At 42.3% G+C, this 16576-nt stretch overlaps 1 protein-coding gene across 1 annotated transcript in view; it reads right to left on the bottom strand.

Annotated features, from left to right (window-relative positions):
* Nucleotides 1-16576, bottom strand: part of LOC126354412 (ATP-dependent DNA helicase 2 subunit 1) — a 146851-nt gene that overhangs the window by 80139 nt on the left and 50136 nt on the right. The window contains exon 4 of the mRNA XM_050004030.1: nucleotides 10670-10847. Within this exon, the coding sequence (XP_049859987.1) occupies nucleotides 10670-10847 (178 nt within the window). The remainder of the gene's footprint in view (nucleotides 1-10669; nucleotides 10848-16576) is intronic.

Below are 16576 nucleotides of genomic sequence, written 5' to 3'. Positions count from 1 at the left end.
TAACCTAGGAGGATTTTCACAACTTCAACGTCAATTGTTCTGAAAGTTCATGTAATTGATAACTGAAGCCAAGGTTCATCAGAAAAAAAAGCAATTCAGGACCAATCTCTCCCTCACAAACATACTGCAATAGCAAGTTGCATTACTGATATTGGGCAACAGTATCTGAATTAGTCAGAAGATGCATTATTGGTGCGCTGAACAGTGTCAGCTGGATTTTCTGCATAACTCTGTGTGCTGTGGCTACTGACACACCAGTCGGAAGTGCTAAATGATGCAACAATTTTCTCGGACTTCTTTCTGAGGCTGCAATCTAGTTTTTCTCAGCTAAAACCAATACGGCACCTGTGACAGCTTTAGCAACAAGCCAAATCACTAAGCAGCAAATACTGCCTGCCTATGAGGGTACTGGTTTCTGTGCAATACCGAACTGGATGAGAAGGAAATGTCCTTCTCGCCCCGTCCTGTAAGTCTCTCCTGACCCGGGGATTCTGGGTGATTTTCCTACCTCTTTTCCTAAACGTCTCCAATTCTTTTCCTTCACCCCTTCCTTCCCCTTCAACTCTTCTGCCAGAAGAAAGAGCCACTGGCTCTGAAAGCTTGTTGAAGTTAAATCCTTTTGTGTGTGTGTGTGTGTGTGTGTATGTGTGTGTGTGTGTGTGTGTGTGTGTGTGTGTGTGTGTGTGTGAGTGTGTGTGTGTGTGTTGCCGCCGCTTGGTGAGTTGATTTTTTTTATCCATCCATTTACGTTACATTATCAATAATTGATTATTTTTGTTGTTGTATATGTATTTAGAATGTTGTAACACTGAGTTCTGTTTGATTGATTGATTAATTGAGGGGTAGGGGACCAAACAGCGAGGTCACCAGTCCCATGATTCCAAAGTGAGTTACAGAGGAAAGAGGGTCTGCTAAAAGTGGACGGATCCAGCCAGTGGAGTCAAATTATAAAATAATGAACATTAAACACACACAATAAAAGCATAAAAGGTGAGACCAAATCTAAAAACTGGATAAAAGGGGGGGGGGGGGCAGTCAAGGGGTCACAGACCGAGAAGACTGTAAAAGGGAGATTAGAGCCCACACAGAAGCATACCGACAATCCTTCTTTCCACGTACAATACGAGACTGGAATAGAAGGGAGAACCGATAGAGGTACTCAGGGTACCCTCCGCCACACACCGTCAGGTGGCTTGCGGAGCACGGATGTAGATGTAGATGTAAAAGAAGTCCCAACCACAACCATCCTGTCCCTGCTCCAAAACTACAGGAGAACTTTATATCTGGAAATAAAAACCACTTTCATGGAGGAAACCGACGACCAGTTCAACCATCCATGGATCGTCCTCTAATATTAAATTTAAGGAATTGGGAAGGTTATACTTAACACAAAGGGCTGAAAGGAGGAGACATTCCACCAATATGTGAGATATCGTCAATCTGGCTCCACAACCACATTCTGGGCATGGATCGTTATGTAGGAGGAAACAATGGGTGAGCCAGGTATGACCAATGCATAAACGACATAAATCAGCAGATTCCTTCCAAGAAGAGTGCAAAAAAGAGTGCAAAAAAGAGCACCAAACTGCCATAGACTCTTTGACTGTGTGGTGTTTATTACTATGAGCAGTAGTGCTCCAGTTGGCATTCCACTGTTGGGCAAAGAGAGATTTGACATAAATCTCCATATCAGCAGCTGGAATCATGAAAGGAAACGGGAGTATCTGCTTCCCACATGACTTGGGATCCAGAGAAAGACGACTGAACAGGAGGCACACTCAAGGACAAAGAGAGAAGTTATGGATAGCAGAGACCAAAGGGTGATGAGAGTAGCATCAATCAATAACCTGCAATGGCTCATGGAGTCTGAACAAATGAAAACACGCTGGAGGGAGGCCTGAGAAACAAAAAGGAGGGCCCTGTGAGTGGCTAGAACCTCTGCTGTGAACACACTGCATGATCCTGGCAAGAAATGTTGCTTGAAGCCTAGGAACAACAGAGACCTTAGGACCCTGAAATAGATTGATCCTAATCCGCGGTCTAGGCACCATCCGGGTGGGTATTGGAGGAAAGACACGGGAGTGCAGTCCAGGGAGTGGAGATCGAGATCCTGACAGGGGGTAGTGAGATGCATGCCAACCGGCAATCCCACCCCTGGGCAGGTGTTATGAGGGAGACATCCCTCATTGGCAAAGAGCACAGGGTACACAGGATGGTCACGGAATTGGCGAATGCCAACTCACGTACAAAGCAAGGAGTTGGCTCCGTCGCATGTGTAGAGGGGGAATCCCCACTTCTGTATGGGGACTACCAACAGGACTAGTGTGAAAGGCACCTATAACCCCACACACCCTACAATGATCAACAGGGTGAAGGAGTTTCAAATTGGAAGGAGCTGTTGAGCCATAAACCTGACTACAATAATCTAGTTTGGACAAGACCAGAGCACAGTAAAGATGGAGAAGATTGGAATGGTCTCCACCCCAAGATGTGTGGGCCAAGAGGCAGAGAGTATTAAGCTTCTGCACACATGTAGTCTTTAGGTGGTAAATGTGGGGCAACCATGTCAGCTTGTTATCAAAAATAAGGCCCAAGAAATGGGACTGTGCTACAAAATTGAGGGGCTCATTGCCTAAATAAAGTTCTGGATCAGGGTGTAATGTGGGTTGATGACAAAAATGCATAAGCCACGTTTGGAGGGAGAAAACTGGAAGCCATGGGCGGTGGCCCATGCAGAGGCCCGTAGGATGGCACCTTGGAGCTGGTGCTCAGTAGATGCTACTGCTGAGTGGTAGCTGCACCACATGGAAAAATGATCAATGTACAACACCGGAGTAACCAGAGGCCCAACACAGAGGTTGCAGGCCCATTGATGGCAACGTGGAACAGTGTGACACTTGGCACAGAACACTGTGGGATACAATTTTCCTGAATCTGGGGGGCACTGAATGAAGTGCCAACTTGAACCAGGAAGAGCCGGCAAGATAAAAACTCACAGCTAAAAATCGGAAAAGGACGGAAGCCCCTGACATGGAGGGTAACTAAAATGTGGTGGTGCCAAGCCACGTCACAATGCTGGCAGTGAGTAAAAGCCTGTCAGATGGCTGATTCCAATCAGAGTAAATGGCCAGTTGGAGATTGCCCTGCCCGGAAGCCACACTCGTTTAGAGAGAAAAGGCCCCAAGATTCGAGTACCCGACATAATCAGAAGTTGACCATCCTTTCAAGCAGTTTACAAGTTACATAAGTTATGCTAATTGGGTGGTAGCCATCAAGAGACATTGGGTTTTTCCTGGGCTTAAGGTCAGAGATAACAGTACTCTCACCATTGTGATGGAAAAGCACTCATGAGCCAAATGTGGTTGAAGACCCTGAAGAGCTGTTGCCTCTGGGGAATGTCCAAATGTTGGATCATCTAGCTGTGGATGGAATCCAGCCCTGAGGCTGTGTCAAGTGAAGAGTTAAGAGCCTGCACCAATTCCCATTCAGTGAAAGGTGCATTATAGGGCTCAACGTGGTGCAGGATGAAACAGGTGGGGTCTGTTCAACTCTGCATTTCGGCCAGAGAAAGGTAGTAAGGTAGGAAGAGGACGACGACGACGACGACATCTTAAAGTGTGTCGCGAGGTGTTCTGCGAGAACCAATGGATCAGTGCACAGAGCACCTTGGAGGTTCAGACCCTGGAAAGTTGACTGTTGCTGGGCAGGCCAAAAGGCTACCGAGCTTTTATCAAATCTGCGATGAAGAGGCATACATCCACAAGGAGGAAATGTAGTGCTCCTAGGATTCCTTTTTACTCCATTTAACAAGATAACAAGCCTTACACTGAGACGCTTAAAAGTGACGAGGTTGGTCAGTGAAGGGTGTCACTTAAATTGCTGCAGCATCCGTCAACAGTCCTGGACAGCAACTGTTACATATTTGGTCCACCACGGTGCCTAGACCACGGATTAGGACCAATCTATTTCAGGGTCTAGGTCTCTGTTGTTCCTATGGTTTACTAGTGTCTTGTATGTGCCATCCTTGCAGAGTTCCAGGGTGCCACCATCTTTTACACTGATGGCTCTATGACTATTGGCTTTCACGTATCCTACTGGCTTCAAGCAACATTTATTGCCAGGATCATGCAGTGTGTTCACAGAAGAGGTTCTAGCCACTCACAGGGCCCTCCAGCGATGAAAGGGACCTGTGGATAGGGGGACAGCAGTGCCAGCAGCATGAAGAAAAGTGGCAGAGATGCCTTTCATGACTACATCAACGGAATTCGAGAGGGGTGTGTCAACGTAGACATCAGACATATATAAAGGCCAACTGGCCCTGCGGAATCCCAATGTGGTCGCCCGTCCACTTGACGGCAGCAGGGGAATGATAAAATCACTGGAATATGGTCACTGTCACAAAGGTCATCACGGGATGACCAATGTAGGCAAGCCACGAGGACACGGGTGGAGCTCATGAGATCAATGGCAGAGAAGGTGCCATGAGCGGCACTGAAGTAGGTAGGGGAACCATCATCGAGTAGGCACAAATCGAGGTCTGTGATAGGTTGGTCAAGTAGGCTTCCCCTAGGTGTTGAAGTGACACTCCCCCAAAGTGGATGGTGGGCATTGAAGTTCCCAAGAAGCAGAAACAGGGGTGGGAGTTTCTGGATTAAGGTAGACAGACATTGCAAATGGTGATTGCCAGAGTCATTTGCACTCAAACCGCTATTCCTTCCAAGGTGGTACGTAGGGGGATCCAGTCACTAATGATATCAGAGCAAACCAAAGTGCAGACGTGGAGTGGGAGTGGGAGTGGGAGTGGCTCAGGGCCCCATGTGTGCCATGCACGAACTCACAAAACAACCATGAGCCCCCCTGGGGGGAGTTCTGTTTAAGTTTATTTGGTCTGGCAGGGTACAAGTGAGCACTTTTAAGAGTGAAATCTCATTGTAAAACACACCTGATACCTCACATGGCCATTTTTTAAATTTTTATATTTTTTTAATTAATTTATTTTTTTGGCACATGTAAACCATGTTTTATCTGCTGTGTAATCCAGTAAACAAATTTTATTTTTCTGGCACCAGTTTGTACACCCTCTCAAAGGTGTAGTCTGGATCAGAAAGTAAAGTTGGTGCATAAGAAAACAGCATTTTTGTTTCGTACATTGGTATTCAAGTTGCTATGGCTTTATTTAATGATTGTTACTTTTATTGGTAGTTCACTGCTGCTATTTGAGTTTATATATTGTCATTTTGTCATTTGGAGATAGTGAATGGAGTAGTGGATGCTAGAAAATAGAGTCCAGTGAAGAAATTGGATCATTTCTGACATATTTTTCTGTTGGAATTCAATAGAATGGTGACAGCAGTAGAGGCAGCAAGAAACATTTGCACCATGTATACAGGTAATGCCATTGGACACAGCACAACAAGAAAATGGTTTTCTTGTTTTAAGGAGGATCATTTTGACATTACTGATCCTCCACATCCAGGAAGGCCTTCAGTGTTTGATGGAGATCGGTTAAACGTACTAATTCACAATGCTCCATGGAACTTTACTCAAGAACTGGCAAATGCACTGAACTGTGATTGTTCCACCAGAGTGTGACATTTGCATGCAGTGGACAAGGTTCAAAAATCGGGTGTATGGGTACCACATGCTGTAGCCCAAAATCACAAAACCTATCTTGTGTCATTACTGGGGACGAGAAATGGTATCTTTAAGCCAACATAAGGAAAGACAGGAATGGCTGAATCGACAAAAAGCAGCAACTCCCCGCACTAAGACCTATGCACACAAAATGTAATGTTATACATCTGGTGGAACAGTAACGGTGTGATGGGCTACAAATTGCTTCCCTGAGGTGTAAGCACCACTGCTGACATTTACTGTCAGAAACTGTGACACTTGCAAACACAATTCAAGAAAAACGACCTGGAAGACTGCATAAAGTGATGCTATTCCACGATAACACCTGCCCATGTTCTGTTAGACCGAAAAAAATTACATTATAGAGTTGGGTTTGGAAACCATTCTGCACCCCTCTTATTCATCTGATCTTGTACCCTCAGATTTTCACCTTCTCTGCTCTCTATCAAACAACCTCCTTTCTGGAAGAAAATGCAAGCTGAACATGGCTCGACAAGTTCTTCACCTCAAAACCACATTTTTTCCACGTTTGCAGAATTGAAAGGTCATCCCACCATTGGCAGACTGTTGGAAATAGTGAAGGAGAATATATTATTGATGACTAAAGTCTGGTATAAGTACCTGCTGTGTTTATTAAACTTATGAAAAAAAGCTGCAAACTTATGCACCAACCCAGTAATATATGGTACGCAGGTTTAAAAAAAATAAATTAAAAAAGCACCATATCAGTTTATTTGCTCAAGGGGATTATACGGTGAGGCTTGACAGGGGCACAAGAGTAGATAACCCCAGTACACCGAGACCCATTTAGAAGGAGAAGGGGAAATTCAAAGATAAAGAAAGTAAGCCATTTAGCGTCTCCTCTAGGTGGCGGCTCGCAACGTAAAAAAGAGATGGTTTTTGGTCACTACTCTGAGAGCCTCAGACTCCCATGTCAGTTGATTTTGTGATGTGATTTGATGGGTTAGGCAGTTTTGCTGCTGATGATTTGGCCTCTTCCGGTCGTTGTTGTCACATCAGCTGAAAGGGGACGGATGAAATACATCTACATCTACATGACTACTCTGCAATTCACATTTAAGTGCTTGGCAGAGGGTTCATCGAACCACAATCATACTATCTCTCTACTATTCCACTCCCGAACAGCGAGCGGGAAAAACGAACACCTAAACCTTTCTGTTCGAGCTCTGATTTCTCTTATTTTATTTTGATGATCATTCCTACCTATGTAGGTTCGGCTCAACAAAATATTTTCGCATTCGGAAGAGAAAGTTGGTGACTGAAATTTCGTAAGAAGGTCTCGCCGCGCCGAAAAACGTCTATGCTGTAATGACTTCCATCCCAACTCGCTTACCATATCTGCCACACTCTCTCCCCTATAACGCGATGATACAAATCGAGCTGCCCTTTTTTGCACCCTTTCGATGTCCTCCGTCAATCCCACCTGGTAAGGATCCCACACCGCGCAGCAATATTCTAACAGAGGACGAACAAGTGTAGTGTAAGCTGTCTCTTTAGTGGACTTGTTGCATCTGATAAGTGTCCTGCCAATGAAACGCAACCTTTGGCTCGCCTTCCCGACAATATTATCTATGTGGTCCTTCCAACTGAAGTTGTTCGTAATTTTAACACCCAGGTACTTAGTTGAATTGACAGCCTTGAGAATTGTACTATTTATCGAGTAATCGAATACCAACGGATTTCTTTTGGAACTCATGTGGATCATCTCACACTTTTCGTTATTTAGCGTCAACTGCCAACTGACACACCATACAGCAATCTTTTCTAAATCGCTTTGCAGCTGATACTGGTCTTCGGATGACCTTACTAGACGGTAAATTACAGCATCATCTGCGAACAGTCTAAGAGAACTGCTCAGATTGTCACCCAGGTCATTTATATAGATCAGGAACAGTAGAGGTCCCAGGACGCTTCCCTAGGGAACACCTGATATCACTTCAGTTTTACTCGATGATTTGCCGTCTATTACTACGAACTGCGACCTTCCTGACAGGAAATCACGAATCCAGTCGCACAACTGAGACGATACCCCATAGCTCCGCAGCTTGATTAGAAGTCACTTGTGAGGAACGGTGTCAAAAGCTTTCCGGAAATCTAGAAATACGGAATCAACTTGAGATCCCCTGTCGATAGCGGCCATTACTTCGTGCGAATAAAGAGCTAGCTGCGTTGCACAAGAGCGATGTTTTCTGAAGCCATGCTGATTACGTGTCAATAGATCATTCCCTTCGAGGTGGTTCATAATGTTTGAATACAGTATATGCTCCAAAACCCTACTGCAAACCGACGTCAATGATATAGGTCTGTAGTTAAATGGATTACTCCTACTACCCTTCTTAAACACTGGTGCGACCTGCGCAATTTTCCAATCTGTAGGTACAGATCTATCGGTGAGCGAGCGGTTGTATATGAGTGCTAAGTAGGGAGCTATAGTATCAGCGTAATCTGAAAGGAACCTAATCGGTATACAATCTGGACCTGAAGACTTGCCCGTATTAAGCGATTTGAGTGGCTTCGCAACCCCTAAGGTATCTACTTCTAAGAAACTCATGCTAGCAGATGTTCGTGTTTCAAATTCTGGAATATTCCATTCGTCTTCCTTGGTGAAGGAATTTCGGAAAACTGCGTTCAATAACTCCGCTTTAGCGGCACAGTCGTCGATAACAGTACCATCGGCACTGCGCAGCGAAGGTATTGACTGCGTCTTGCCGCTTGTGTATTTTACATACGACCAGAATTTCTTCGGATTTTCTACCAAATTTCGAGACAATGTTTCGTTGTGGAACCTATTAAAGGCATCTCGCATCGAAGTACGTGCCAAATTTCGAGCGTCTGTAAATTTTAGCCCATCTTCGGGATTTCGCGTTCTTCTGAACTTCGCATGCTTTTTCCGTTGCCTCTGCAACAGCGTTCGGACCTTTTTTGTGTACCACGGGGGATCCGTTCCATCTCTTACCAATTTATGAGGTATGAATCTCTCAATTGCTGCTGCTACTATATCTTTGAATTTGAGCCACATCTCGTCTACATTCGCATAGTCAGTTCGGAAGGAATGGAAATTGTCTTTTAGGAAGGCTTCTAGTGGCACTTTTCCGCTTTTTTAAATAAAATTATTTTGCGTTTGTTTCTGATGGGTTTGGAAGAAATGGTATTGAGCCTAGCTACAATGACCTTGTGATCACTAATCCCTGTATCAGTCATGATGCTCTCTATCAGCTCTGGATTGTTTGTGGCCAAGAGGTCAAGTGTGTTTTCGCAACCATTTACAATTCGCGTGGGTTCGTGGACTAACTGCTCGAAATAATTTTCGGGGAATGCATTTAGGACAATCTCGGAAGACGTTTTCTGCCTACCACCGGTTTTGAACAAGTATTTTTGCCAACATACCGAGGGTAGGTTGAAGTCCCCACCAACTATAACCGTATGAGTGGGGTATTTATTTGTTACGAGACTCAAACTTTCTCTGAACTGTTCCGCAACTGTATCATCGGAGTCTGGGGGTCGGTAGAAGGAGCCAATTATTAACTTAATTTGGCTGTTAAGTATAACCTCCACCCACACCAATTCGCACGGAGTATCTACTTCGACTTCACTACAAGATAAACCACTACTGACAGACACAAACACTCCACCACCAATTCTTTCCTGAACACCGTCTGAGACTTCGTAAAAATTTCTGCAGAACTTATTTCAGGCTTTAGCCAGCTTTCTGTACCTATAACGATATCAGCTTCTGTGCTTTCTATTAGCGCTTGAAGCTCAGGGACTTTTCCAGCGCAACTACAACAATTTACAACTATAATTCCGACTGTTCATTGATCCAAGCACGTCCTGTAATTGCCAAGCACCCTTTGACATTGCAGCCCATCCCGCACTTTCCCGAGGCCTTCTAACCTAAAAAACCGCCCAGTCCACGCCACACAGCCTCCGCTACCCGTGTAGCCGCCAGCTGAGTGTAGTGAACTCCTGACCTATTCAGCGGAACCCGAAACCCCACCACCCTATGGCGCAAGTCAAGGAATCTGCAGCCAATACGGTCGCAAAACCGTCTGAGCCTCTGATTCAGACCCTCCACCCGGCTCTGCACCAAAGGTCCGCAGTCGGTTCTGTCAACGATGCTGCAGATGGTGAGCTCTGCCTTCATCTCGTAAGCAAGACCGGCAGCCTTCACCAAATCAGATAGCCGCTGGAATCCAGAGAGAATTTCCTCAGATCCAAAGCGACACACGTCATTAGTGCCGACATGTGCCACCACCTGCAGCTGGCTGCACCCTGTACTCTTCATGGCATCCGGAAGGACCCTTTCCACATCAGGAATGACTCCTCCCGGAATGCACACGGAGTGCACACTGGATTTCTTCCCCTCCTTAGCCGCCGTATCCCTAAGGGGCCCCATTACGCGCCTAACATTGGAGCTCCCAACTACCAGTAATCCCACCCTCTGCGATTGCCCGGACCTTGAAGGCTGAGAATGATCCTCTGAAACAGGGCAGGCAGCTGCATCTGGCTCAGCCAGAGACAGTGCCTGAAACCTGTTTGTCAGACGCGCCGGGGAGGCTTTCTGATCAGCCTCCGGGGACGCCTTTCGCTGCCTGCCACGCCTTGGAACGACCTCCCAATCAACCACAGGCGAGGGCTCAGCCCCACTGCGGGCAGCAACCGGGGCAACCACAGCGGCAGACCGATCTGGGGACAGACGGGACGAGGTTGACATCCCCGTGATACCCGAGTCCGGCTCCCCACAGTGGTGCCCATTGGCAACAGCCTCAAGCTGCGCGACCGAAGTCAGCGCCGTTTGCAGCTGTGAGCGAAGGGATGCCAAGTCAGCCCTCATCCGAACACAGCAATCGCAGTCCCTGTCCATTCTAATCGAATAGGTGGAATCCTTACAAAAATTTCAATAATAAAAATTACTTATGTTCTACGGTACTGAAAAAATGTTAACAGAAACATAAATATTTAATATTATGCCACAGCACAGAATAGCTCAAAAGAAGTAAATTGAAGAACATACCTCATAAAATCTGGAAGGATCAAAGGTATCACTGAAATATACTAAAGACAGGTCAACTCTGTCTTTACGTAAATTTTTTGCTGTGATTCTTGCATTATGTTGTTTGGTTAGTGAACCATTGTGAGGATCATCTGAATTGGTCATTAATACAATTCTTTTGGACCCCAACTTTTTTCGACTGCAACAGAAGTAAATTACTTTAGAAATTTCTTTTGGACTTTTGTTCCTTGTCTAATATATATGGTCTGATCCAGGCATGGGCAACCTTTAGTAAGCGACGGGTGTGATTCATGTATTTAAGCATGTGGGCTGCCTCATGTGACACAACATGACAGCACCACTTCTAGCACTTTAAGCCAAAACTGTACTATTCATGACAATGTTTATGGAGTAACACACCAATTCAAGTGGCTCCCATTTCCCATCACACCACGCCAACAAATTATGCCTCAAAACACAATCTGAGAGCATATTCGTTTCATTTTCACATTGAATTTCTTCCCCAGGCTGCATTAAAACAAATCACAGGCCGGGTGCAGCCCACAGCCCTGATGGTTGCCCATCCTTGGTCTGATCAATCAGTAATTCAAATGAAAAATTTCAAATGGCAAAGTAAGAAGAAAGCACATGGAAGATTTATTTGGTGCACACAAGCAAATGAAATGCTTAATGTGATGCACTGCAATTAACTGGAAGGAAGACATGATAAACATGATTAGACAATGATAGACATTAGTTACAAAAACAACAGACACTTAAAATAACAGTATATAAATACTAACTGAAGATTTTTCAGGGACACTCACTTGTGGATCTTCCACAGTGATTGATTACTAACATAGTGGTCTGTTTCCCCAGAGCACCGTATTATTAAATATCTAACAGCTACCAGGTTCTCTCTTCCACATTTGTTATAAACTTGTGTGCTTTCTAATGGTTATGTCAACAGTAATAGTCCTAACAGTTCAAAGGAACACCAAAGTAAAGAAAATGGAGGCTGAATGTTATCAGTGCATGAAATTAGAGTTTTTCCATGTTTTTCACATTTGTGCAGCAGCAGGAGAAAGTATTTTAACCCCGTAGAGCACAACATGCCTTGCTATGGCTGCAAAACTGTTGTTAAATCTCAGACGGAGATGCAGATAGTTCTATTCTGTTGCATTGACCTCAGATTAATCAAAACAAAATTTGACAAATCCAACCACACATTCCATTTGTATATTTTAATCACAATTAACAGTTTAATCAACCAGGTGGATGTAGCTGTCTTCCTAGTTAGTGAGTATTGTATTCATCAATCACAACTGCCACAGACCGTTTTATTTACTTTGCAAAATCCAGGATGGAACAATGATAATATTGTAAAAAAGGTTAGATTGATACTCACCATACGGTGGAAATGTTGAGTGGCAGACAGGGGAAAAAAAAAAAAAAAAGACCGCTAAACAAATACGCTTTCAGCCAAAAAGCATTATTCTGATTCAGACAACACACACACACACACACACACACACACAATTCAAGCAATTCCAACTCGCACACATATGACCACTGTCTTTGACAGCCAGGCCATTTACCTTGTTCTATTTTTATTAACCCTTTGTATATGCTTTACTGACAACTTTTATTCACTGCACCAACTTCTCTTCATCACTGTTAGTACCATATCAAACAAAACTTCTTGTATTTGCATTTCATCAACTTTTACACTTAGAAAGCATTACTTTTTATTTATTTTAAATTAGCTATCTGTATGTTTTGCTATGCTAGACCATTACAATGTTTAAACGTATTTGTTCAGATGCCTCGTCTTCTGAAGTAGCACTACTCTCTCTGAAGGAAGATTTGATTTCGATACGTAAACAAAATTTTTTTGGTTTACTAATGAGAAAATTTTCTGCTGGGAACTATACAATGCTTTCTTGTCGTTCTGCAAAGAGGACAACATACTTTTTTGGCTGAATACTCTACAGAGTATCTCGACAAATGGACATTTAACCCACTGACTAATAAATATTTTCTCCCTTAGTTGACCCGACATTTACCACTTAAATTTACAAAAATAAGCACACTTTGTCTTACACAATTTTCTGAGAATTAACAATTTTTTTGATAAGATTTATTTATAAATCTTACCTTACTATTTATTGAAGTGATGAGGAGTGAAGATAAAGCTGTTCCGGAAGTTTTTGTTGGTGTGGTATACACTAAACATTCAGACCGTGCAAGGCCACTAGACATTTCTCATTTCGTACCATGTGTCACTTTTCTTCTTCCTTGCTCTGCACGGTACACAGTTTCTGAAGGGTGTTTTCTTGATGGGGGTATAAACCTAACAAAATGTGCCCAATGTGCTACTTGCAGTCTAACAGAGGAATTTTCAGATAGGGGGCGTCCATGTCTAGGGTAGTCTAGTAGCGTGACCTGCTGTGTTATGTCCTCAGCCAGCTGAATTCTAAACAGACAAACAAGATTTTTTCCTTTCACTTTGTTTAGTAGGACATATGAATTTAAAATCCCAGTGCCTATCAGGTAAAAGAAAATTTTCTAATATCCTTTGGCATATCTTCTCATGAGACGGAACAATGGCAACTGCCGCTCCTGTTTGCCAAGCGCATTCATTCAGTTGTTGTATAATTGGTTGGGACTTCTGGATTGGGGTTTTGGTTTTTCTGTAAGCTTTTCCTGTCGCTGTCATACTGATATCCATATGGATACTGCATGGAATATTTACTTCTTTTTTATCCATGTACTGCAGGGCCATGAGATTGTGTGAAAATAACACAGGAGTCTCTCCCTTTTTTAGTTTAGATATTTGGAACTAGTCTGGCATATTTTGTCTTGTTGATCTAATTGTACCTACTGCATTTGTGCCTCTTTCAGTGAGCCTTACGAACAATGACAGAGAAACGTTACCAGTTGTCGACATGTACTATATGACCATTGCCTAAAATCAGCTTTCCAATGGAATAAGTCATGCAATCTATTGACGGGAAAAAAAAAAAACAAAAACACTAAGAAGAAGATATAGCTGTTTGGCTCGCCTCACAGCTGGCAGCTTAATAATGGACATGAGACCTACACTGGCTATGATCCGGTTATATAAGTCAGTGGGTTAATAAACTTTTTTGGCTGAAGACTTTTACCACTTACTGATTTTACTGTCTCCTACATGTGAAGATACGTATGTTGTGATCAATGACACACTGAAGATTCACTTGCTGAAAGATGTCAAGCAGCAGAGTGAGTTATATGATAAGTTTGGACCATTAATCCTAATCTAAAGATTCAGGGGACTGAAATGTCCCATGTTTATCAAAAAACCTTCAAGAGAATAATTTATCAAAGCTCTGCAGTTTATTTTGCATAAAGCATATTGGGTAGATAGCATAGTAATTGTTGACCACTAGCTTTTAGGTAGTCATAGAGTATCGTATTTAATGGTTATCATAAAAGATGATATGGTAAAATTACCTGAAAAATATATGATGAAAGTTGCAATCAACTATAGCAGTATACAGTGACAATCACAAATTTTAATGGAAATCTGTATGAACTCAATAAGAAACAATAAAGAAGGATGACATTTGCTACAATTTTAGGCTTTTCCACATACTGGCAGAATATGTTGGGCCTGCTACAGGGAGCATTTATTGTTTTACATTGGGAATAGTCAATGCCCTAATGCAATTTAAGTACAAGTCTAAAATAATGAGACAAGTTGCATATGTTAGCACGTTTTATAGAGAGATGAATATTTTTATCTTTCTTTTGTTTCGATGTAATAATTTACATCATCTAACTTTTAATACATTGTAAATTGAGTTACTATGCTCTGGAGCCATTATGCAGATATAAAAATTCTGGTAACTGCTAGGAGAAATGTTTTCTCTTATATATACTATTTACCTTTTCTAAGAGGGTTATTGACAAATTTTAATGCATTCTGACTAACCAAAATTACAGACTGTTTTATTGACATAACATATCTGTTGAGAAAAGCTAACATTATACCTATTTTAAACTTAATCCGGAAGTCAGTGACACCACTCTTTTTAATCATTGTCCTCGCCGTCATCATCATCATCATCATCATCATCATCATCGCTCCTGCCACTCCTGGTATCACCATCTCATTATAAGCATACTACCACTTCTTGGCATTCCTTTCATACTGAGTCATCCTCTGAGCCATGCACAGCATTCATTGGGTATGTAGCACTTATTGAATACTTCCATTACAGAGTCGCTTGAGGCTCTGCACCAGGCAGTAAGCATTCTCTAGATTAGATTAGATTAGATTAGATTCTGGTGTGACATGAATTCTGAGGGTGTCTTCAACTTATCCCACTGGAGTGATGACGTATTCTATTTATTTATTTATTTATTTATTGTTCTGTGGGACCAAATTAAGGAGAAGTCTCCATGGTCATGGAACGAGTCAATACATGGAATTATAACATAATAGAAACAGATAAAATGAAATATAAGAAACGTATTCAGGCGACAATTCGCAAGTTTAAATAAAGAAAATCAACAATGTAACACTGGAATTTGCCTAATTTTTCAGCTCTTCCAGGAGCTCCTTGACAGAATAGAAGGAGTGAGACATGAGGAAATTCTTCAGTTTAGACTTAAAAGTGTTTGGGCTACTGCTAAGATTTTTGAGTTCTTGTGGTAGCTTATTGAAAATGGATGCAGAAGAATAGTGCACTCCTTTCTGCATAAGAGTTAAGGAAGTGTATTCCACATGCAGATTTGATTTGTGCCTAGTATTAACTGAGTGAAAGCTGCTAACTCTTCGGAATAAGCTAATATTGCTAACAACAAACGACATTAAAGAAAATATATACTGCGAGGGCAATACCAGAATTCCCAGACTATTGAATAGGGGTCAACAAGAGGTTCTCGAACTTACACCACATATAGCTCGAACAACCCATTTTTGAGCCAAAAATACCCTTTTTGAATCAGAAGAATTACCCCAAAAAATAATATCGTATGACATAAGAGTATGAAAATATGCGAAGTAGACTACTTTTCGTGTTGAACTGTCACTTATTTCAGATACTGTTCTAATGGTAAATAAGGCAGCATTTAGTTTCTGAACAAGATCCTGAGCATGGGCTTTCCACAACAGCTTACTACCTATCCGAACACTTAGGAACTTGAACTGTTCCGTCTCGCTTATAATATGCCCATTCTTTTCTTGTTGAATTGTGAGTTAGAAACTGTAAAAACTGAGTCTTACTGTTATTTAGTACCAAATTATTTTCCACAAGCCACGAACTTATTTCATGAACTAAATTATTTGATAATGTTTCAATATTACACACAAGATCCTTCACTACCAAGCTGGTGTCATCAGCAAACAGAAATATTTTTGACTCGCCTGTAATACTAGAAGGCATATCATTTATATAAATAAGAAACAGCAGTGGCCCCAGCACCGACCCTTGGGGAACGTCCCACTTAACAGTGCCTCTTTGGGACTGAACATCACTACCACTCTCAATATTGCGGAGAATTACCTTCTGCTTTCTGTTCTTAAAGTAAGAGGCGAACCAATTGTAACCTACTTCCCTTACTCCGTAATGGTCCAATTTCTGCAGTAATATTTTGTGGCCAACACAGTCAAAAGCCTGCATTAAATCAAAGAAAACACCTAATGTTCACAACCTTTTATTTAATCCGTCCAAAACCTCACAGAGAAAAGAGAATATATCATTTTCAGTTGTTAAACCACTTCTAAAACCAAACTGTACATTTGACAGCAAATTATGTGAATTTAAATGCTCCAGTAACCTTGTATATACAACCTTCTCGATATCTTTAGCAAACATCAATGGCATAGAATTAGGTCTATAATTGTCAACATAGTCTCCTTGAGAAAGTCACTCATTGTAA

The sequence above is a fragment of the Schistocerca gregaria genome, chromosome 3, assembly GCF_023897955.1.
Source record: "Schistocerca gregaria isolate iqSchGreg1 chromosome 3, iqSchGreg1.2, whole genome shotgun sequence".
Classification (NCBI taxonomy): domain Eukaryota; kingdom Metazoa; phylum Arthropoda; class Insecta; order Orthoptera; family Acrididae; genus Schistocerca; species Schistocerca gregaria.
Note: the sequence above shows the minus strand (reverse complement) of the source record. Positions and strands in the feature narration are given on the sequence as shown.